At 41.9% G+C, this 24,200-nt stretch overlaps 1 protein-coding gene across 1 annotated transcript; it reads right to left on the bottom strand.

Moving 5' to 3' along the window:
• Positions 1-7,653: 7,653 nt before the first annotated feature.
• LOC111960277 (putative transcription factor p65 homolog) lies at positions 7,654-17,571 on the bottom strand. The gene is made up of 11 exons (XM_023982200.1): positions 17,430-17,571; positions 16,176-16,211; positions 15,694-15,830; positions 14,862-15,007; positions 14,375-14,466; positions 13,793-13,924; positions 12,564-12,668; positions 11,983-12,198; positions 11,784-11,861; positions 11,617-11,694; positions 7,654-11,415 (listed from the first exon to the last, which is right to left on the bottom strand). Exons 1-11 carry the CDS (start codon positions 17,434-17,436, stop codon positions 10,619-10,621), a joined length of 1,824 nt encoding a protein of 607 aa, XP_023837968.1. The 5' UTR covers positions 17,437-17,571; the 3' UTR covers positions 7,654-10,618.
• Positions 17,572-24,200: the final 6,629 nt, after the last annotated feature.

Genomic DNA, 24,200 nt, shown 5'->3' with positions numbered 1-24,200 from the left:
ATTTAGATCATTAGCATTTAGTTAGCATTCTCTATGGGATTTTACATGTACTTTTTTGCATTGCTAACCTTCGGATTACAGAGGCTAAATGGGCCTATGATTTCTTAATCCGGCCCTGGTTACAGCGTGGTAGCCAGGGCACATTTCTGCATCTACTTCATATTGCTGAATGTACCGCTACAAACTTTTGTAGCTGAGGAGCACATTACTGTGCGACGCACCAATTTGGCTACAAAGTGTCCAGCTGGTCGATGGTCGACTTTCAAGGATACAATTGTAACTTTTGAAGTCACACTGTTGCGTATCTGTATGTTGCGTAGCTGTATTAACATGTTATTAACCTAGGCTATAAGCAAGCACAAAACCCATGACGTCCTAGGATGATTTTTTAAATGAGTCATGACATAAATTGTAAACATTTAGGCATGGTATATACAGCTACATCTATATCAAATATGCATTGATTTGCATGACTTAAAGCTGCAATATCTAACTTTTTGGGAGACCAGACCAAATTCACAGTGAAATATGAGTTATAGGTCTGAGTTATAGGTATTTAATTCTCATTAAAAGCAAATCTAAGAAGTGGTAGATATGTTCTATGCGAATGATTTCTATGCTTCCTGTTCTTAAATTTTGTTTTGCATCTTTTACTTTCAGGTTTGTMCACCAGCTTCAAACAGCTGAAAATACAATAGGTTTGGTTATGGAAAATATATTTCACAGCAGTTTAGATGGTACAATGATTCTACACACTATACTAGCTTGTTTTGTCACAAAAACTGAAATTAGAATTTTTGCAAGCAGGAAATAGCGGAGCGATTTCTGCATAGTGCACTTGTAATTTTGGGGACAACTTCTCAGCTATTTTGGTGCCCTGGCTACCATGCTCTAACCAGGGCCAGATTAAGAAMTCATAGGCCCTGCGGCGTTGTTTTTTTATATATTATATTTGGTTGGGATTTTTGCAAAATTACTATTTTGGATSCAGCTAGAATGCTAACGCTCATTGATATAGGCTGTAGCAAAAACTTGCTATTTTACTGGTTGAAGTTTAAGTGTTTTTTAAGTATAATGCAGTTGATTTGCGATTATGACACAAATATTATATTAAGCAGGACATTCAAACGAGCCTTAACATCCAATGTATAATCCAAAAGTAATGTGAAATGCGCTCATAAGCATATAAGAACGCCCCCTTGTTCTGCCGCCAATTTGCGCGCATCGCCCTCATGCGGCAATGTTTGCAATAACAGAAAAGTGTCGATGTTATCGCGACATCCCGTACACCGAAAACAGATTTACCACTACCATCCCTCTGGTTTACCTGGTTTACCTTCGGGGTATGGGATGTCGCCTTCAGCGACGGGAGGCTAGCTTTCCCCCTTGTGCACAAACAAGTTGCTTCACATGGGACTCCAAAATGCAACTCTGAGGATCAGTGTAAACACACCTACCATCTATTTCCGAATCCATCTTCGGCCACGGTGATTATTCAAATAGTATTTTCTCTATAGGTTCTTGGACCTTGAACACAGCAAGGTTGACATATTGCTCTTTTGCGTCCCTCGCACAACTTCTGCGGAGTCGCCAAAGCAATTTGCCACCACCCCCTCAAATAGTGCGAAAATGCCCAAAGAACGAACAGAAATATATTAGTTTGGTAGCAGCCAGGTATTCAAAGTTAAAACACAGTTACTGCATGGGAAAGCATCAACTGAGTTTTAGTGCAATTTAAATGCGTCTTTGTAGCCGATATGTTGCGCATAAAATATACAAAGTAGGATATCTACAGTAAGCCTATTTCTATTCTATTGTAGGCCCAATCGATTATATTCTGTTGATATGCTCACACTGAGTAGATGGAGAATAGATCAAGAAAAGTAGAATTCAATGGCTTAGTAACCTACACAACTAGGCCAGTGGGTCTACAGGCGTGTCGTTTTATAATTGTGTTCTTGAAACAATTTGCCCCATAAAAAGGGTAAATTCCTTATATATGTAGTTTGTTGTACACGTATGCTACATGTAGGCTATATATACACACGACATATATTGGTACTTTTTTAAAGAGAGATAAAGGGTWAAAGTCACCAGTGTGCACATTTCCTAGAGTGTGCGCGTGGATCATTCAGCGCGCAAAATGGCCCGAGGGGAGCGCCAAAAACCAAGTTTAGTAGCGCGAGCTGACCCTCTCAAGTCTCTACTCAGGAGGTCAGTTCTCAACTCCAAGAGGAATAAAATGTTTAAATCCAGAAGGAATAAAAACTAGCCCGTCTGTAAGATGTCCAGTAATTTCAATAAATTACAATTTAAGTGCTTGTTTTATGGACAGTTGGACACATGCCATGAGTTCGGCCATTGTACACGAGTGTACTTMTGACTTGGGGTCCTTCGTTAATTCCCCAAAGTACACTACATGACCAAAAGTACTGCTCGTCGAACATCTCATTCCAAAATCATGGGCATTAATATGGAGTTGGTCCCGCCTTTGCTGCTATAACAGCCTCCACTCTTCTGGCAAGGTTTCCACTAGATGTTGGAACATTGTTGCGGGGACTTGCTTCCATTCAGCCACAAGAGCATTAGTGAGGTTGAGCACTGATGTTGGGCGATTAGGCCTGGCTCGCAGTCTGTGTTCCAATTCATCCCAAAGGTGTTCGATGAAGTTGACTAAAAGAAATCTTGGCCAACGGTTGTCCTGTTCTTTCGACCAATCGATTGGGCGAAATGTTTAAACATATTTTTCTATATATAGACAGACACAACCTATGTGTTTGAATTAAATCAACTACATATGCACTGAGCTTGTCTGATGCTTTAAGCATACTGTTTAATTAAATAATTAAGACACAAAAGTTACTCAAGAAAGAGCCCGATGGTCACACTGTGTTAAAGAAAATGACAGCGAKTGCCTGTGTGACTGGCGTACGTTTTTTCGCTCTCCTCCCTACAGCAGCGAAAAGCGACCACAGCACAGTAAGTGTTTATTGGGCTGTTCGTGCTGAAGCTTCAACATCATTTCAGCCATTTTGTTTCTTACTTGTTTGTGACTGAAAAGTTCTGTTACCGAACTCCCTAATTTGTCTAGGGAAAACATTCTCTATTTCCTCAATCTTGGCTCTCTTTACGTGAAACATGTAAGCATCGCAATCATGTGACCAATAGGGCCGGAACTATAGCCTATCATAATCACATCAATAAATGTGTTATAACAAACTCTGAACAGAGTAAAACATAACAACAAATTGTATGTGGAGGACGTGAAAAAGAAACTCGAAATGGGCAAATGTTTACTGGTTGCTCAGGAGGAAAAGGGGAAGTCAGATCTGTGGAAGACATTTGACTTAGTTGTGGACTACTTGTGTGGGGTTTTATAAAGGTTTTTTGACATGCTTAACTAACTATAAGCTAGTAGGGCTTCTTATGCATTAAAGTTTGAATTGCTGACTCCTGTGAACCTGCATTTTCCATTGTTCTCACTCTTACCAGTGCTCAGGGCCTAACCATGAATATCAGCCTGAAATGTGTGTGTGTTAAAGATAGCGCTGTACTGTATGAAATATGTGTGTGTATGAAACAAATGTATCAGTAGTGTGAAGCTGTACTGTGTGGCCGAGACTGTGCTAATCTTAGAGAGACACAGGAGGGGGGTGAATCAGGAGACTGCTGACCAGACAATAACAGATCAACTATACACACAAAAACTATGTGAGGTTTCTGAGTCATGCACTATAACCCAATCTATAACAAACGTGATTAGCAACTATATCTATGTGATTGAATACTATAACAAACGTAATTAGCAACTATATCATATGTGATTGAATACTATAAAAACGGTGATTAGCAACTGTTATTAAATGTGATTGGATGTTGACAAACTGTTGGTCTGGCGCCTGGGTGTCTGTGTGTGTGTGCTGAAAGTAACAGTTAGCTCAGATAAGAAGCTGGGAAGCTGTAGTTAGCTTGAGCGAAGAACAGTGGACATTGTATAACAGGTGTGAATAGCTCAGACAATATTACAGAGCTGTCTGACCCCAGTCTTTGGGGTGAGAAGCGTAATCTACACAGCAACAGCGACGGGACAACAGAGAGCGCAAAGGGCTAGGACTAGCTTAAGCGCCAACACCAACGATAGGCTGTGAGTCTAAACCACGCCAGTCTCTACTCTGACAGGCCGGCTCGGAAGCGGGAACTATCTCTGTCTGAGTATATATTATAATGTCTTTGTCAGTAACAAGTGTCTTCTCTGTTTCCACCCTGCGGGTGGTGCAGTGGACCCGTATATACGAAAATGCATTTGCCATTTATTAACTTTTGAATTAAACAATTATTTTAATCAAGTTCAAGTGTCCTATTGTTCCTATCTCAGTTGAACTTACGCAACCCTAACACTTGAGATCAAGAAACGGAGGGTATAGGAGCAAGCATTATGTGTGCCAAACAGTTGCTATTAGATTAAATATTATTATTATTTTTGACCATTTGGAACAGTGTACATGTAAATAACACAAAATAAATAAGTGAAAAAAACAGGAAAAATATATATATATACACTACCGTTCAAAAGTTTAGGGTCACTTAGAAATGTCCTTTGTTTTGAAAGAAAGTTTTTTTTGTCATTAAATAACAAAATTTATCAGAAATACAGTGTAGACATTGTTAATGTTGTAAATGATTATTGTAGCTGGAAACTGCTTATTTTTAATGGAATAATGACAATGCAAATAGTCTATGTAGCCATTTTGATTAGCTGTCAGGAGTCTTATGACTTGGGGTAGAAGCTATTTAGGAGTCTCTTGGACCCAGACTTGGCACTCCGGTACCGCTTGCGTGCGGTAGCGAGAGAAAAGCCTATGATAGGGTGGCTGAGTCTTTTGAAATTTTTAGGCTCTGCCTTCTGACACCGCTGGGTATAGAGGTCCTGGATGGCAGGAAGCTTGGCTCCAGTGATGTACTGGGCCGTACGCACTACCCTCTGTAGTGCCTTGCGGTCGGAGGCCGAGCAGTTGCCATACCAGGCAGTGATGCAACCCTTCAGGATGCTCTCGATGGTGCAGCAGTAAAACCTTTTGAGGATCTGAGGACCCATGCTAAATCTTTTCAGTCTCCTGAGGGGGAGGTTTTGTCATACGCTCTTCACGTCTTGGTGTGCTTGGACCATGTTAGTTTGTTGGTGATGTGGACACCAAGGAACTTGAAGTTCTCAACCTGCTCCACTACAGCCCCGTGGATGAGAATGGGGGCGTGCTCGGTCCTCCTTTTCCTGTAGTTCACAATCATCTCCTTTGTCTTGATCACGTTGAGGGATGGGTTGTTGTTCTTGCACCACACGGCCAGGTCTTTTGACCTCCTCCCTATAGTCTCGTCGTTGATCAGGCCTACCACTGTTGTGTCATCAGCAAACTTAATGATGGTGTTGGAGTCGTGCAGTCATGAGTGAACAGAGAGTATAGGAGGGGGCTGAGCACGCACCCTTGAGGGGCCCCCTTATCACCTGGGGGTGGCCCGTCAGGAAGTCCAGGATCCAGTTGCAGAGGGAGGTGATTAGTCCCAGGGTCCTTAGCTTAGTGATGAGCTTTGAGGGCACTATGGTGTTGAACACTGAGCTGTAGTCAATGAATATCATTCTCACATGTGTTCCTTTTGTCCAGGTGTGAAAGGGCAGTGTGGAGTGCAATAGAGATTGCATCATCTGTGGATCTGTTGGTGCGGTATGCAAATTGGAGTGGGTCTAGAGTTTCTGGGATAATGGTGTTGATGTGAGCCATGACCAGCCTTTCAAAGCATTTCATGGCTACAGACATGAGTGCTACGGGTCGGTAGTCATTTAGGCAGGTTACCTTCTGTCTCTTATACACATCTAGATGTGTATAAGAGACAGAAATTGGAGTGGGTCTAGAGTTTCTGGGATAATGGTGTTGATGTGAGCCATGACCAGCCTTTCAAAGCATTTCATGGCTACAGACATGAGTGCTACGGGTCGGTAGTCATTTAGGCAGGTTACCTTAGTGTTCTTGGGCACAGGGACTATGGTGGTCTGCTTAAAATATGTTGGTATTACAGACTCGGACTGGGAGAGGTTGAGAATGTCAGTGAAGACACTTGCCAGCTGGTCAGCGCATGCTCGCAGTACATGTCCTGGTATTCCGTCTGGCCCTGCGGCCTTGTGAATGTTGACCTGTTTAAAGGTCTTACTCACATCGGCTGCGGAGAGCGTGATCAGTGTCTTCCGGAACAGCTGATGCTCTTATGCATGTTTCAGTGTTATTTGCCTCGAAGCGAGCATAGAAGTAGTTTAGCTTGTCTGGTAGGCACGTGTCACTGTGCAGCTCTCGGCTGTGCTTCCCTTTGTAGTCTGTAATGGTTTGCAAGCCCTGCCACATACGACGAGTGTCAGAGCCAGTCCTGTATTGACGCTTTGCCTGTTTGATGGTTCGTCAGAATACATAGCTGGATTTCTTATAAGCTTCCCGCTCCTTGAAATCGGCAACTCTAGCCTTTAGCTCAGTGCAGATGTTGCCTGTAATCCATGGCTTCTGGTTGGGGTATGTAAGTATGGTCACTGTGGGGACGAMGTCATTGATGCACTTATTGATGAGGTGTACTCCTCAATGCCATCGGAGGAATCCCGGAATATATTCCAGTCTGTGATAGCAAAACAGTCTTGTGGCTTAGCATCTGCTTAATCTGACCGCCTTTTTATTGATCGAGTCACTGGTGCTTCCAGCTTTAATTTTTGCTTGTAAACAGGAATCAGGAGGATAAAATGGTCAGATTTACCAAATGGAGGGCGGGGGAGAGCTTTGTATGCGTCTCTGTGTGTGGAGTAAAGGTGGTCCAGTTTTTTTTCCTCTGGTTGCACATTTAACATGCTGATAGAAATTTGGTAAAACTGATTTAAGTTTCCCTGCATTACAATCCCCAGCCACCAGGAGCGACACCTCTGGGTGTGCGTTTTCCTCTTTGCTTAAGGCGGAATACAGCTCATTGAGTGCGGTCTTAGTGCCAGATTCAGTCTGAGGCGGTATGTAGACAGCTACGAAAAATACAGATAAACTCTCTAGGTAGATAGATTATCTCATAAACTGTAGACCACACTACATCAGGCGAGCAAAACCTTGAGACTTCCTTAGATATCATGCACCAGTTGTTATTTACAAGAATACAGTCTACCGCCCCTTGTCTTACCAGATGCCGCTGTTCTATCTTGCTACATCATCACCTTGATTACCTTCCCTTTATTTAGCACTCAGTAGCCTCAGTCATCAGGCAGTATTTGTTTGTTTTGATTCATGTTCTGTACGCTTATGTTTATCTGCATTTATCATTATTAAACTCACCTTCTGCACCTGCATCCTGACTCCCGGCCTTTCAGTGACAATGCCTTACCTTTTTTATTGTTTGGCTTCAACATATTTTGCACTCAGTTATCAGTTAATTACAACTAAACTTATTTTAAACTGTCATCCAAGGCAAACGGTGGCTACTGTGAAGAATCTCAAATATAAAATAGATTTAGATTTTTTTWAACAATTTTTTTGGTTACTACATGATTCCATATCTGTTATTTCATAGTTCTGATGTCTCCACTACTATTCGACRATGTAGAAAATAGTAAAAATAAAGAAAAACCCTTGAATGAGTAGGTGTGTCCAAACTTTTGACTGGTACTGTATACTTGTACAAAATAACATTTTCCATTTTCATTAAGGCAGCATTGAATAAGTACAAAGTTATGGTTTAAACATGTCCTAATTGACAATGTAAAATAAACTGCCACTGATGTTCATATACCATACAGCAAAATGTAATAATATTGCACTGGTCTAAATGCAAACCGCACTGTGAATAAGCATAATTGACATAGTGATGGACAGAAATATATTGAGACACTGACTCAAAACTACTAACATGATATGGAATAAGTCTTCTTTTTAACTGATATGTTAGAATGTAGCAGATGCATTGTTAATATATTGTACATTTATAAAACAGCAATATCCTTCCTGTTCCAAAGATGTATTGGAACATTTTAACCTAAAATGACAAGTTATACTTGCAGATGTTGACATGGTAAAGCTGTACATAACATTAAGATATGTCATCAAGGTGAGTACTATAGGTCACGTATACAGAGTATACAAAACATTAAGAACACTGGCTCTTTCCATGACATAAGACAAATCAGGTGAAAGCTAAGATCCCGTATTGTTGCCACCTGTTAAATCCACTTCAAAAATCAGTGTAGATGGAAGGGTAGGAGACAGGTTAAAGAAGGATTAAGCCTTGAGACATGGATTGTGTATGTGTGCCATTCAGAGGGTGAATGGGCAAGACAAAAATGTAAGCGCCTTTGAATGTGGTACGGTGCCAGGCGCACCGGTTCGTGTCAAGAAATGCAATGCTGCAGGTTTTTCACACGCAACAGTTTCCCATGTGTATCAAGAMTGGTCCACCACCCAAAGGACATCCAGCCAACTTGACAACTGTGGGAAGCATTGGAATCAACATGGGCCAGCATCCCTGTGGAACACTTGACACCTTGTGGAGTCCATGCCCTGACRAATTGTGGCTGTTCTGCGGGTAGAGGGGGGGGTGCAACTCAACTAATGTTTTGTATACTCAGTGTATATCATCACCTAAGGCTTATGCACATTGAAATTACAATCTTGCTTTAGTATACTCACTCAACTGTAAGTGGGGAAAATGCAAAACTCACCCTACTCCCCATAATAGAATAATGGTCACATTTTGTGATCAATTGATTGTTTGGCAGGGTCAACTCCTGGTCTGTTGGCTCAGTAATTTCTCCTCACCTCGACTATTTAGTCAATACCCACAGGGCACAAACTGGTTGAATCAACAACATTTCAACCACAGGATTATGTCTTCATGGTAACCACATTTCAACATATACAAACCTTGTATAAAATGTTGAAGTTAAACCAATGTCAGATCTTTAACGTATAAGAAAAAAACACCAGGCTGGGCAGCACCTCCTACTAGAGAATTGATCCATCTACAGCTACCCTTTGGTCTCCCATCCAGGGTTTTAACCAAGCCCAGCCCTGATTAGCTATGATGTTTGACACTGACTATTAACAATGTGCTATCGTGAGAATGATTGTTGAGAGATCTTCACTTCAAAACTAAATAGATCCACTGTTGCTATACGTCATTCCAAAGAGTAGGTTTAACAGAGCAAATTAAAATGGGACCATACATTATCGCTTTTATCCTCAATGGTACTATTTAGGCCTATATTGCATCTGCAAAGTCATCAACAGCCATTGTTGGAATTCAACACATAATTCAACTAAAAATAGACAATACAAAATGCCTAGGGTTTCAAGCTCTGGTTGATTTAAAATGTAATGAAATTTAGAAGAACAGGACTAAACCAAATCAAACTTTTAACGTTTGATTTGATTTCGTCCCATTCTTGAACTGAATGATTGAAGTAGAGACATTTAGAAACCCTGAAGCTCTTTGGGACCAGAAGGGAATACCACTGCCTTTGGAGATTAGAAACAAGCCTGGGTTTATACACAACCCAGTGGGGGTGTATCTTTAGGGGTGACGAAAAGGGACGATTCAGCTCATCCTCGGGTGTTGCCATTGCCCACAAACTGGCTACTTCCCTGTAGCTCTCCCTTCTATCCCCTCTGTTAATTGTGTCCAGGCAGGGTTCTGTAGCTGTCCTAATAAACATGTCCACAATTCACATAGAGAAGAGAGCAGAAAGCACCACTTTCTGACTCTTCTTTTTGCCAGCCTTCAAATGACTCTCCTTTTGAAGCCCTTTAGGAGAATAGCGAGTACAAAGGGAAATTGGGTTGGAAGGGAGCTGGGCCCGTTGCATAAAACTTCTTAAGGGTTTACCTTACGGAATCATTTTCCCTTACCTAAGGGAATTGTTTGAGGGCGTTGCATAGAGCCGCTCAAATATTTCCTTAGGTAAGGGCATACTTAAGGGGTTTTACGGTAGTTTGAAGGCACGTATGGCAGAAGGAGTATCTGGTTACCATGGAGATGGCCTGATTCACTGACTGAATGTCTCTTCAAAGAGATCGCTTTCATTTTGTGAGATGGCAAAATAGAACTTCTACAGCCAAGACAGGATAACCAAATTGCTTCAGATAATAAACCACTTTCTTGTAGTTACTTTTTTCTCAACTTGTTTATATTACTTTCTAGTACGTCAAGCTAGCTTACAGAGTAGCTGTAGCTAACTAGCCAGCTAGCTTTGTAGCCATGGATTGTGCACCTTCCATTGTTTAGCTAAGTAGCTAGCTGGTTGACGTTTTCCTTTTGTAACCAGAGCAGATGAAATCAACATTCAACTCTATAAATACTGTTTCCATTGATATCCATACATAATAAGGCAGTTAAGGGACCTCATGGACACCCTTAACTTTTGTACTAAATTTAAGGGGAAAATTCACAAGTTTTGTGCAACTGACTTAAAGTTACAGGAAAATAAGAGGGGAAAATTAACTTAAGATGTTTTATGCAACCGGGCCCAGGGTCTCAAGGGCGAGGGAACAGATAAAAGTTGTCTACCAGGGGGATTATGTCAGTAAACATGTCAGTCAAATCACACGGTTGTCTCTTAGGTCTGATGTCCGGACACAAAACTGTATTGGTTGCCACTGCTCAGGATGGACATGAGACGGTCTTCGTCTATGGAGCTTAAGACGTCCAGGTCGTCAAGGGCGGCCGGCTGGCTGGCGTTGCCGGGGGAACTGTCCATCATGCCCTCGTTCTGGAGCAGGTTGACAATGCTGTTGGGGTAGTTCATCCAGGTGCTGCCGCCACAGCTGATGTGGTGGTTGGCTGGGTCTGCTTGGTTCTGGGCCTCGTTGTTGGTGGAGGGTAAGTGGCAGGGTGCCTGAGGGGCCGACGCCTCACTGCTCTTTGGCCCTTCTCCAGCCAGACAACTCTGGCCCAGCATAGCCTGGAAGTCGTCAATGTTTATACTATCTAGAGTCCCGGCCGGTTGTGCCTCAGAAAAGCTGGGGAATTCGGGTAGCTCCTCGTCCACCTTGAACTGGGAGCCTTGGACCCCGAAGCTAGAGGTGGGCTCTGGGGTAGCGGCTGCACTCACCGGCTCCTGGGGACAAGCAAAKGTGTGGAAAGAAAATCCGTGGAGGTCCGACAGGTTTACGGTGGGAAAGGCCTGGGAGGAGGCGGCTGTGGCTGCAGAGGCCTGGGGGTTGGTGGTGAAGCTGGCCACGGGGGTGGCTTTGGGCTGGGAGTCCAGGGTCAGGCTGTTGAGGAACTTCCAGGTCTCGGCTGTGGTGGAGGCTTCTGCTTTGGGCTGGGTTTGAAACAACTGGCCTGGCTGGGGGCCGTTGTAGTAGAGCTGGGGCTTCACAGAGACGRCACTAGGGGGCGCCACTGGGTTCACTGCAAGAGACAAACAGTCAATGCCGCTGTCTCTTACCCAATTCTGTATACTACCAAATGTACAAATAAACGTATGGTCTCTAAACAGTAGTATCTATGTTAACTTTTGATAACATATAGAATGTTACATATAGAAAAACAACCTTTAACRTATAAATGCACCCATTAATAATAAACAGCTAAATAAATAGTAAGGTTTACCAGGCTGGCTAGCTGCTGGCTTGGCGGTGACTGTTCTCCTGGCAATGTTGAAAGGCCTTGTCCCTGCTGGCATGGCCCCTGGAATTCAAACATACACCATCACACATTAAAACCATCAGAGGAAACAGCTGTCTAGTTCAGCGACATGGATCATTTTAGACACTTACCTGACATCAGGGACCCCAGCTTCAGATTCTGTAACATTCCCTCTGTCCGTTTTCTCTTCTCCATCAGTCCATATTCATCTGTACAGTGAAAAATTCTAGAGTTGGCCTGGGTAAAATGTTTTGCATGACAACCACAGGCTACAGGAGTTATGCCATAGAAAACAAAGTGGATCGCCATTGTAACGGAAAGGGAAGTGACCTGGGTCGGAGGGCAGGAACTGGAAGTCCATTGGCTCGCTGACCTCACGGTCCGAGGGCCTGCGGAGCTGCATCTTCACTCGGATTGGCTCGGTCAGGTTGGTGTCGCAGTAGGGCGGGGTGTTGAACACAATGGCCACCTGCCTGTGGACGTCCGCCTGGGAGAAGATGCCCTTCCCCTCCCACGAGTCCTGGAAGAACCGCACCTCAATGTCCTCTGTGGAGGGGAGAAAGAATGGGGTGGGAGAGGGGATGGGAAGGAGGAGGGGTGGGACAGTGAGGTGTGAGAGACCTTGGCAACTGCCTTGGTAACATTCTGTAACAACATTCTTTCATTGGCCGCCTTTCCATGTCATACAGGAAGGAGATAGAACCAATGAACTAGGTTAAGTTTAACCAATTAAATAACTGGTTACCAGTGGGCTTATATACACAAGACTTTCAAATCTGTGTCTGGCAAAGAGGAACTACAGAAAAAAAGGCATATATGAACAAAGCCGTTGACGTAAGGTTAAAGAATATAAAAAGGCTCAACTCATTAATGCCAACAAAAATAGAAACGCGTGTGTGTGACAGACAAACCTTTTTGCACTTTGTCACAGAGTAAGTAGATCTCATCCCCCCCCATGCAGCTTCCAGAGTTTCGGTTCACTCGACAGATCTTCAGTTCTGCTGTGTTGGGTGCTCCTGTGAGACAGAAACGATAGAGATGGAGTGCGAAAGGGGCTTCATAAATGAGTGAAACTGACACGCCGTCAACTGTAAAACATGCATGCATATGTTTTGGCACTGTTTAACTGTTGGAAGTTCTTCGGAAAATGATGTCCCGCTCTCATGCTCTGTGGTTATAACCCAAAATGTCAACATTTCTTTTCAAGAATTTAAAAAAAAATTAAAAACGCTTTCAAAAGCTGGTTTGAACAAAACGTTGTACTCGGCAGGCGTTGGGTTTTAATCTACAACATTTGTATATTCGTAAGATCAACTGCCAAAATTGCGGGGTGTGTATGATTGTGTGTGTGTGTGTCAGAGAGGATGTGTGTGAGAGAGGGTGTGGGAGGAAGGGAAGAACGTGTAGGCCTATGTGTGTGTAAAGTTACCTGAACAGTACAGATGGTTAGTGTTTTCATAACATTGTCAGACAAGTTTAAAAGCTCTTTGTGTCCACAGAGCCAGGTCTTTTTTCCAATAGTCACACCCATTTAGAATGCCTGAAGCTTTAACAGTACTTAAGTGTGTGTGTGTAAGTGTTAAACAAGGGCATTGATGAGAGTGAGCAGGCCTACTTAAACATTGGGAGCATTAGTAGCTGAATGTTACAGGGACTTCTGTGTTGTTCATGGTGAAAACGTTAAAACGTTCTGATGTAGATCCTTCTGAGTTTCCGACACTTACAATCAAAGCATAGTATGCCTGCAACKTAATGCACTGCTGTTCAAATAGAAAAAGAAATATTTTTGCGCCAAATTTGAGCAAATTCAAAAACTGTGATTCATCACAATTTACTAATGCCATTAACTCACTTATTTGAAACGTTTGACAGCCCAAATGTGAATATGTATGTACGCAATTTGTTTTGCGTTTTCCTTGATTCTTGTCTTTATTCTTTAGTTTTTTCTCCACTTTTTGAGTGATGTTGCTCGGGTACTGCTTGTATGTACTGCTTGTATGTRCTGCTTATATTTAGCCTTATACAGAAAATAATAAAAAAAAATTGTTCACAATAAAACAGGAACACCCAGGACAGAACAGTGACAGACGAGGGAGTCAGTGTGCACTTAGTGAGCGTTTGGTGTGTGTAGCWGACTCACTGTTGTCGTAGATGGGCTGAGACACCACGGGCTCCAGAGGGCAGAGTTCCCCGGTAGGCAGAGTGATCGAGGCCTGGAAACACAGCCTCACTGCATTTAGGTCAAACTCCTCCCACATGTTCGCCTCAGGAACTGCAGACAAAACAACACATCAGACACAACGCAAATTGGTGTGGCATCGGAGATAGGATACAGTGGGTGTCAGATAGCCAGTCAGTCAGTCAGTCAACAGAGGAAAAATAAATTCCTACTCACACGATATTATTGGAATTAACCAAGGTAAACAAACATGAAAATTAGATTGGAGGAGTGAATTATAGAACTGGTATAATGTTATGACAGTGGATTGTCACGTACGGTGTGTGTGTTTTTGGTTTACCTATCCTTATAGGGGACCAGAAGTACTCACCAGGATAGTAAAACAAGGACAATTCGGACAAGTGGGGACATTTCACCAGTCCCCACAAGGAAAAAGGCTATTTTAAGCATAGGGGTCAGGAGTTAGGGAAAATATCATTTTGAATGGGAATCAATTGTTTGGCCCCCACAAGGATAGTAAAACAAATGTGTGTGTACACTCACTGTTGAAGGGGTTGTTTTTGGTCTGCAGCCTACAGGAAACTGCCTCGGCCACATCCTTTTTCTTCACACACTGAATGCCCAGGTTCTGAAAACTGAGAGCAGACAGTAAGACAAGGAGTCAGAGTGAACGTGTGTGAAAGTGAGATACTGTAGATATCGATCACAAGAGGGTGATTATTCAACCATCCTCTGCTTCTGGCCTTTAAAAACCAAGACTATGTGAAACAATTTATTCCAAATGGTTATATAAATCATTAACTGGTACCCTTTTGTCATCCAAGTATATGTTCTCTATCAAGATGTTGGCAGGTACACACTGCACTAAACAAACATTATGTTTCTTTGTATTTCATCACACACCCACCCACTAACAAGTCTGCCCACACACAGGTACACACACATCCACGCCTGTCTAGTAATTTTCACAGACCTGCCCTCACACCCACACTCAAGCCCCCAACACACACACAGAGACCCTCCGTCTAACCTGTGTACTCGTCTCTCCTGCAGGTCTGCCTCATAGTAGCCATGTTTGCAGTCTTTCCCCACTAGTTCGTGCGGGTGGGGCTTGTGAGGTGGGTTCTTGGTCACCAAGGAGACGCGGACACGCAGGGGGCCATTGTAGTTGTGGACCTGCATGGGACCAACCAGGTTAGCAGGATGTGTATCATCACTCACCTTAGAATCTCCACCACTTCCTTATCACCTTCAAATCTCCATAAATCAAGTGTMGTAAAGCATGGTGTAGTAGTAAWTAGACTGCTCTACCGTGGTTATAACTAGACAAAACGGCTCATTTGTATAACAAATCTTACTTTGATTAATAGTTGATCCATCGACYATCTCAGAATATATGGTGACTTAGCTACAATTATTAAAGGGATACTTCGAGATTTTGGCAATGAGGCCCTTCCATCTACTTCRTAGAGTCAGATGAACTTGTGGATACCATTTTTATGTCTCTGCGTACAGTTTGAAGGAAGTTGCTAACTAGTGCTAGCACAATTGCTACCTAGCGCAATGACTGGAAGTCTATGGGTATCCACTACCCATAGACTTTGTCATTSCACTAACACTAGTTAGAGGTCGATTTCTCGAGCCAATGCTAACTTCCTTCATACTGGATACAGAGACATAAAAATTGTACCCACGAGTTCATCTGAATCTGGTGAAGGAGATAAAGGGGCTTATTGCCAAAATTCCGACGTATCCCTTTAAGGTCTCGGAATGAATTCATTACGCTACAGAGTAAACAATGGCATGGAATCATTATAAAATGACAGGTTAATTATCTGTATGTCATTAAAGGGCGCCCTCACCTTAATGGCAGGGTGTGTCTTGGTGGTGTCATTGCTCTTCTCTCCCGGGGTGCTTCCCGCAGAGCGCCCCTCACACTTGTACCTGAACCTCATGCCCCTCTGCTTGGGCTGTTCAATGATCTCAATGAAGGGATTACCTGCACACACAGAGACAGAGACAGATATATATGAGAGAGAGAGAGAGAGAGAGAGAGAGATATATAAAGAGAGATAGAGAGGGGGGAGAGAGGGGGGAGACCAATGTAATGAAGGGCATAGTGCATCTCTAAACTATCACAATGTAATGTACCTAAAGCAGCGTTGAGCTTTTGCAACAGCTGTGATTCATCATGTTTGTATGCGTTTTAAAGCAAAGCTGAAGATTTAAGTCAATACATTCATGAGGGAGAAGCCAAAAAGTTGACTCACTGATTGTCACCCATCAACATGAACAGTTGAGAGGAACAGGAAACAGTTACACAGAGTGATAGACATCTCCTTACCTTGGTTCAAAGGGGCCTGTTCCCATCCATACATTCCTAAGGAGATGGGAGGAATTGACAAACATTTACTAGAACAAAGAAATCAGTAAGAAAGGATGATCAATCAAAATCCACAACCTATAATTTCCCTCAACTACTCTCTGATAAGTAAAGGCACACAAGAACTGGTGACATTGAAGATCACAACAGTTCAGCACAGATCTGAGATAGAAATGAATCTCCTCCATATGCAGAAGGGTGTTAACTAACAGTAGAAGGTAATAGGTTTGCATTGAAAACACTGGAGGTTGATCTTAAACACAGTAGCAGACAAGGCAYAATCGCTCATAATGTTTGACCTGCCAGAATCGCCCTGAAAGTGTACTGCGAATGAATACTGAAAAGTATTTCGACCGGGACAATAAAAGGTCTCAGATTACATCGCTCCTATTGTGTCTGTGAGCAGTCGGTGTCCAATTTAACACATCTTCACTAAAAGCACTGTCCTGGTTCATGGAAAAAGACTGGAAACTTGATTTGTGGCGCTTGTTCATAGCCCCACTTGTTCATAGCCCCACCCACCACTGTTTCATGGAAGACTTTTCTTTGAAATGGCCACTCTCTAAGAGAAAGGGATGCCTTCCATGTTTGTCGACCTTGAAGTAAACAACGTAACTTTTCGTAATGTCATATCGTTGCGTGGCTTTATTAACAAGCTATTAACCTATATATGTATAAGCACAAAACATTGATGACGTAGGATCATTTCATAACGTTACATTGCAAACATTTACCCACAGCTAGCATACGTTTATCATTTATTTTATGACGTAATTTTGGGGACAACGGCGTCCCCTTATCAATTAAGTGTCAAAATTGTATATCTTGTCATAGACCTACGAGTTAAATATCTCCCTGCGGCTAAAGTCAAATATCTTGGAGAATCACGTAGGCGCTTGACTGCCGTACTACTCTAATGTTTGGATTTTAAAAAATGTTTTAAAGCATCCATAATGAACATAGGCTATGATATGTTCTACTAGATATGATGTGCAGTTCTAGAACTATAGCCTAATAGACGTACGCCTATCTACTTCCTAGTACAGTGCTGGCAAGTCAGCGCCAATTATCTCCATTATTTTGTATTGACTCTTCCTGATGTAGTACAAAACCAATAGTATGCGGGCTTCACCCTTGTGCGCAAACAAATTGCTACGTTTCACACGAGACTCCAGCATGCATTTACCTTGAGGATCAGTTTGTAAACAAACTTACCATCCATTTCCAACGTCGGCCACCGTGATTAATCRAATAGCCTTTTCCCTATAGGTTGTTTGTCCCTTAAACACAGCGTTACCTTCTCTTGACAGCTTGTTCTTTCGCCACCCCCAACTTCGAGTCTCCAATTCAACTTACCACCTCCCCCTCAAATGGTGCGGAAATACCCAAATGACGTAGGCCTATGTTTAAAAGGCAATCTGTAATTGCTACATCCATTTTTGGATTTCTAATTCATTATATGTACCCATCGATTCTTGAAAATATAACTTAGAAATTGCCTCATGAGCTTAGTTCAACTCTCCAAACCCCATCGAAACCCAAAATATAAGCTTGTTTTCCTCAAAATTGTGTAAACAATTTAAACACTGTAGCCTCAAAACATGGATAAACAAAATGTTGATATCGTGGATGGTMAGTCGGTGCATCAATCGCTCTGTCTATGAATTTGAAAATGCTCTAATTTCTTCAGMCCCATTCCTCAGCTTTCTACCATAACAGAGGAAGGGAAACGCTTTAATTTGTTTTACTGCTTATTGGTGCTTKAAAACTATATAGTACAATGGCAAACAAGTAGCCTACACAAATCATATTCCGTTTTTTAATTAAACATGAAATCTTGAACGAATCCAATTTACCGAAATAGCGCTGTAACAGTAATCCAAATGCAAATATATATATATATATATACAGTCAGGGGTGGAAAAAGTACCCAATTGTCATACTTGAATAAAGGTAAAGATACCTTAATAGAAAATGTGAAAGTTACTCAGTAAAATGCTACTTGAGTAAAAGTCTAAAAGTATTTGATTTTAAATGTACTTAAATATCAAAAGTAAATAGAATTGCTCAAATATACTTAAGTATCGAAAGTAAAAGTACAAATATTTAAAAATTCCTTATATTAAGCAAACCAGACAGCACAATTTCTTYYTYTTTTTTAATGTATGGACAGCCAGAGGCACAATCCAACACTCAGACATAATTTACAAACAAAGCATTTGTGTTTAGTGATTCCTCCAGATCAGAGGAATTGGGGATGACCAGGGATGTTCTAATGATAAGTGTGTAAATTGGACCATTTTCKGTCCTGCTAAGCATTTAAAATGTAACGAGTACTTTTGGGTGTCAGGGAAAATGTATGGAGTAAAAAGARCATTCTTTTCTTTAKAAATGTAGTGAAGTAAAAGCTGTCAAAAATATAAATAGTTAACAGGTATGCCTTGTTAAAGGTTAATTTGTGGAATTTCTTTCCTTCCTTCTTGAGCCAATCAGTTGTGTTGTGACAAGGTAGGGGTGGTATACAGAAGATAGCCCTATTTGGTAAAAGACCAAGTCCATATTATGGCAAGAACAGCTCAAATAAGCAAAAAGAAACGACAGTCCATCATTACTTTAAGACATGAAGGTCAGTCGATCCGGAAAATATCAAGAACTTTCAAAGTTTCTTCAAGTGCAGTCGCAAAAGCCATCAAGCRCTAYGATGAAACTGGCTTTCATGAGGACCTCCACAGGAAATACAGAGTTACCTCTGCTGCAGAGGATAAGTTCAATAGAGTTACCTGCACCTCAGAAATTGCAGCCCAAATAAATGCTTCACAGAGTTCAAGTAACAGACACATCTCAACATCAACTGTTCAGAGGAGACTGCGTGAATCAGGCCTTCATGGTCGAAATTTCTGCAAAGAAACCACTACTAAAGGACATCAATAAGAAGAAGAGACTTGCTTGGGCAAAGAAACACGAGCGCTGAACATTAGACTGGATGAAATCTGTCCTTTGGTCTGATGAGTCCAAATTTGAGATTTTTGGTTCTAACCACCGTGTCTTTGTGAGATGCAGAGTAGGTGAACGGATGATCTCCGCATGTGTGGTTCCCACCGTGAAACATGGAGGAGGAGGTGTGATGGTGTGGGGTTGCTTTGCTGGTGACACTGTCTGTGATTTATTTAGAATTCAACGCACACTTAACCAGCATGACTACCACAGCATTCTGCAGCAATACGCCATCCCATCTGGCTTGTGCTTAGTGGGAATATCATTTGTTTTAAAACAGGACAACACAGCTCCAGTCTGTGTAAGGGCTATTTGACCAAGCAGGAGAGTGATGGAGTGCTGCATCAGATGACCTGGCCTCCACAATCACCCTACCTCAACCCAATTGAGATGGTTTGGGATGAGTTGGACTGCAGAATGAAGGAAAAGCAGCAAACAACTGCTCAGCATATGTGGGAACTCCTCCAAGACTGTTGGAAAAGCATTCCAGGCGAAGCTGGTTGAGAGAATGCCAAGAGTGTGCAAAGCTGTCATCAAGGCAAAGGGTGACTACTTTGAAGAATCTTAAATATATTTAGATTTGTTTAACACTTCTTTTGGTTACTGCATGAGTCCATATGTGTTTTTTCATAGTTTGAATGTCTTCACTATTATTCTACAATATAGAAAATAGTAAAAATAAAGAAAAACCCTTGAAAGAGTAGGTGTGCCCAAACCTTTGACTGGTACTGTATATGCACCGAATGTATTTACAGAAGATATAGGCCTACTGAGAATATGTACAGCAGTAGATATATTAGGCTATGTCAAGAATCCAGTGGGCCCTATATTAATAAATACGCAGTGTGTATATACAGTGTAACTAAAATGTTTCCTATTTTGTTGCATTACAACCTGTAATTTAAATTGATTTTTATTTGGATTTCATGTAATGRACATACACAAAATAGTCCAAATTGGTGAAGTGAAATGAAAAAAAGTACTTGTTTAAAAAAAAAATGAAAAAGAAAAAAAATGAAAAGTGTTGCGTGCATATGTGTTCACCACCTTCCCTATGAAGCCCCTAAATATGATCTGGTGCAACCAATTACCTTCAGAAGTCACATAATTAGTTAAATAAAGTCCACCTGTGTGCAATCTAAGTGTCACATGATCTGTCACATGATCTCAGTATATATACACCTGTTCTGAAAGGCCCCAGAGTCTGTAATACCACTAAGCAAGGGGCACCACCAAATGTCACCATGAAGACTAAGGAGCTCTCCAAACAGGTCAGGGACAAAGTTGTGGAGAAGAACAGATCAGGGTTGGGTTATAATAAAATATCTGAAACTTTGAACATCCCACGGAGCATCATTAAATACATTATTAAAAAATGGAAAGAATATGGCACCACAACAAACCTGCCAAGGGAGGGCCGCATACCAAAACTCACTGACCAGGCATGGAGGGTATTAATCAGAGAGGCAACAAAGAGACCAAAGATAACCCTGAAGGAGCTGCAAAGCTCCACAGTGGAGATAGGAGTATCTGTCCGTAGGACCACTAAGCCGTACACTCCACAGAGCTGGGCTTTACAGAAGAGTGGCCAGAAATAAGCCATTGCTTAAAGAAAAAAATAAGCAAACACGTTTGGTGTTCGCCAAAAGGCATGTGGAACAAATTGCAAAAATCGCTGAAGTTGGAGACTTATATCTCCCTCACTAACTTTAAGCATCAGCTATCTGAGCAGCTTACAGATCGCTGCAGCTGTACATAGCCCATCTGTAAATAGCCCATCTGTCAATAGCCCATCCAACTACCTACCTCATCCCCATATTGTTTTTATTAACTTTTTTGCTCTTTTGCACACCAGTATTTCTACTTCCACATCATCATCTGCACATGTCATCTGCACACATCATCTGGAAACACTTTGTTGCTTTTATGAATTTTGTTTTACTGCTTTTTGTTCTATGTTGCTCTGTCTGTATGCTACGTCTTGCTTGTCCTATGTTGCTCTGCGTGTGCTCACTGCTCAATGATTGTTTATATTGTAATTGTTTTTAATAACCTGCCCAGGGAATGCGGTTGAAAATTAGCCGGCTGGCTAAAAACGGCACTTTTACTGAAACGTTGATTAATGTCCCTGTAAAAATAAAATAAACTCAACTCAACTCAACATCTATCACTCGTGTTAATTTGCTAAATTGTAATTACTTCGCTACTATGGCCTATTTATTGCCTTACCTCCTTACTCCATTTGCACACACTGTGTACAGATTTTTCKATAGTATTATTCACTGTACTTTTGTTTAACCCATGTGTAACTCTGTGTTGTTGTTTTTTGTCGCACTGCTTTGCTTTATCTTGGCCAGGTCGCAGTTGTAAATGAGAACTTGTTCTCAACTGGCCTACCTGGTTAAATAAAGGTGAAGTAAAAAATAAATGTTTTTCATCGGCAGGGACTGGGAAACTGGTCAGAATTGAAGGAATGATGGATGGCGCTAAAATCAGGGAAATTCTTGAGGGAAACCTGTTTGTCTTCCAGAGATTTGAGACTGGGACGGGGGTTCACCTTCCAGCAGGACAATGACCCTAAGCATACTGCTAAAGCAACACTTGAGTGGTTTAAGGGGAAACATTTAAATGTTTTGGAATGGCCTAGTCAAAGCCCAGACCTCAATCCAATTGAGAATCTGTGGTATGGCTTGAAGATTGCTGTACTGCAGTTGAACCCATCCATTTGGAAGGAGCTGCAGCAGTTTTGCCTTGAAGAATGGGCGAAAATCTCAGTGGCTAAATGTGACTATCTTATAGAGACATACCCCAAGAGACTTGCAGCTGTAATTACTGCAAAAGGCAGCTCTATAAAGTATTGGCTTTGGGGGGGGGGGGGGTGAATAGTTATGCATGCTCAGATTTTCTGTTTATTTGTCTTATTTCTTGTTTGTTTCACAATAAAAAATATTTAGCATCTTCAATGTGGTAGCATGTGTAAATCAAATAATACAAACCCCAAAAAATCTATTTTAATTCCAGGTTGTAAAGCAACAAAATAGGAAAAATGTGAAGGGGGTGAATACGCAAGCCACTGTATGTATGTGAATGGTGTGTATAGACAATATGGACAGTAGCATGTGTGAATAGAAAAGTTGTGTACAGCAGTAGTTACATAGGATGAGCCACGACTAAAATGCAGTATATGCATATGGGGAAAAAATTCAGGTGACCAGTGTTAAATGAGTCTTTATGTACAGTGCATTGCGGAAACTATTCAGACCCCTTTAATTTTTCCACATTTTGTTACTTTACAGCCTTATTCTAAAATGTATTAAATCGTTTTTTCCCCCCAGAGATGTTCGATCTGGTTCAAGTCCGGGCACTGGCTTGGCCACTCAAGGACATTCAGAGACTTGTCCCGAAGCCGCTCCTGCGTTGTCTTGGCTGTGTGCTTAGGGTCGTTGTCCTGTTGGAAGGTGAACCTTCGCCCCAGTCTGAGGTCCTGAGCGCTTTAGAGCAGGTTTTCATCAAGGATCTCTATACTTTGCTCCATTTATCTTTCCCTCGATCCTGACTAGTCTCCCAGTCCCTGCCGCTGAAAAACATCCCCACAGCATGATGCTGCCACCACCATGTTTCACCGTAGGGATGGTGGCAGGTTTCCTCCAGACGTAATGCTTGTCATTCAGGCTAGAGAGTTCAATCTTGGTTTCATAAGACTAGAGAATCTTGTTTATCATGATCTGAGAGTCCTTTAGGTGCCTTTTGGCAAACTATAAGTGGGCTTTTACTGAGGAGTGGCTTCTGTTTGGCCACTGTACCATAAAGGCCTGATTGGTGGAGTGCTGCAGAGATAGTTGTMCTTCTGAAAGTTTCTCCCATCTCCACAGAGGAACCCTGTCAGAGTGACCATCGGGTTCTTGGTCACCTCCCTGACCAAGGCCCTGATTGCTCAGTTTGGGCGGGTGGCCAGCTCTAGGAAGAGTTTTGTTGGTTCCAAACTTCTTCCATTTAAGAATGATGACGGCCACTGTGTTCTATGGGACCTTCAATGATGCAGAAATGTTTTGGTACCCTTCCCCAGATCTGTGCCTCAACACAATCCTGTCTCGGGGCTCTAAAGACAATTCCTTCGACCTCATGGCTTGTTTTTTGCTCTGACTGGCACTGTCAACTGTGGGACCGTATATAAACAGGTGTGGGTCTTTCCAAATCATGTCCAATCAATTGRAYTTTCCACAGGTGGACTCCAATTAAGTTGTAGAAACATCTCAAGGATGATCAATGGAAWCAGGATGCACCTGAGCTCAATTTTGAGTCTCATAGCAAAGGGTCTGAATACTTATGTAAATAAGGTATTTCTATTTTTCATTATGGGGTATTGTGTGTAGATTGAGTAMATYTTTTTATTTCATCAATTTTAGAATAAGGCTGTAACATAACAAAATGTGGAAAAGGGGAAGGGGTCTGAATACTTTCCGAATGCAGTCTCAAAGGTGCAGGGTAGAGTACCAAGTTGTAATCGGTTAGTGACCGTGTCTAAAGTTCAGGACAGGGCGGAGGTTAGCTGGTGATGACTGTTTAACAGTCTGATTGCCTGGAGATTGAAGCTGTCTCCTCCTTCTGGAAGTTAGCGGAGTGAATATGCCGTGGCTCAGGTGGCTGAAGTCCTTATTCAACGAGGGCAATTTACAGCCGTATTAGTTGTATGTTACATTCTATTCTATTTTATTATTTTAGCCTATATTAAAGGCCTGTTAATATGTTGAAGCTGAGTAGAGACGTCAGAGACTAGGTCAGCAAGGCAGAATACAGTGGTTTTGTATATACAACTGGGCCAGTAGACCTACAGGCATGTGCTATCACTATACTATACAAAAAAAAGGTAAAGTCCTTATTGTACCTACATGTAGTGTGGGTCGTGCTAAAGTACATGTACCTGTATATGTTCTTTATAGAACACAAATTGGTACTGTCTTCAAGCGAGTTCAAAGGGGACACCAGTGTGCG

The sequence above is a fragment of the Salvelinus sp. IW2-2015 genome, linkage group LG37 (genome assembly GCF_002910315.2).
Source record: "Salvelinus sp. IW2-2015 linkage group LG37, ASM291031v2, whole genome shotgun sequence".
Taxonomy (NCBI): Eukaryota; Metazoa; Chordata; class Actinopteri; order Salmoniformes; family Salmonidae; genus Salvelinus; species Salvelinus sp. IW2-2015.
This window is presented reverse-complemented; position numbering and strand designations above follow the sequence as displayed.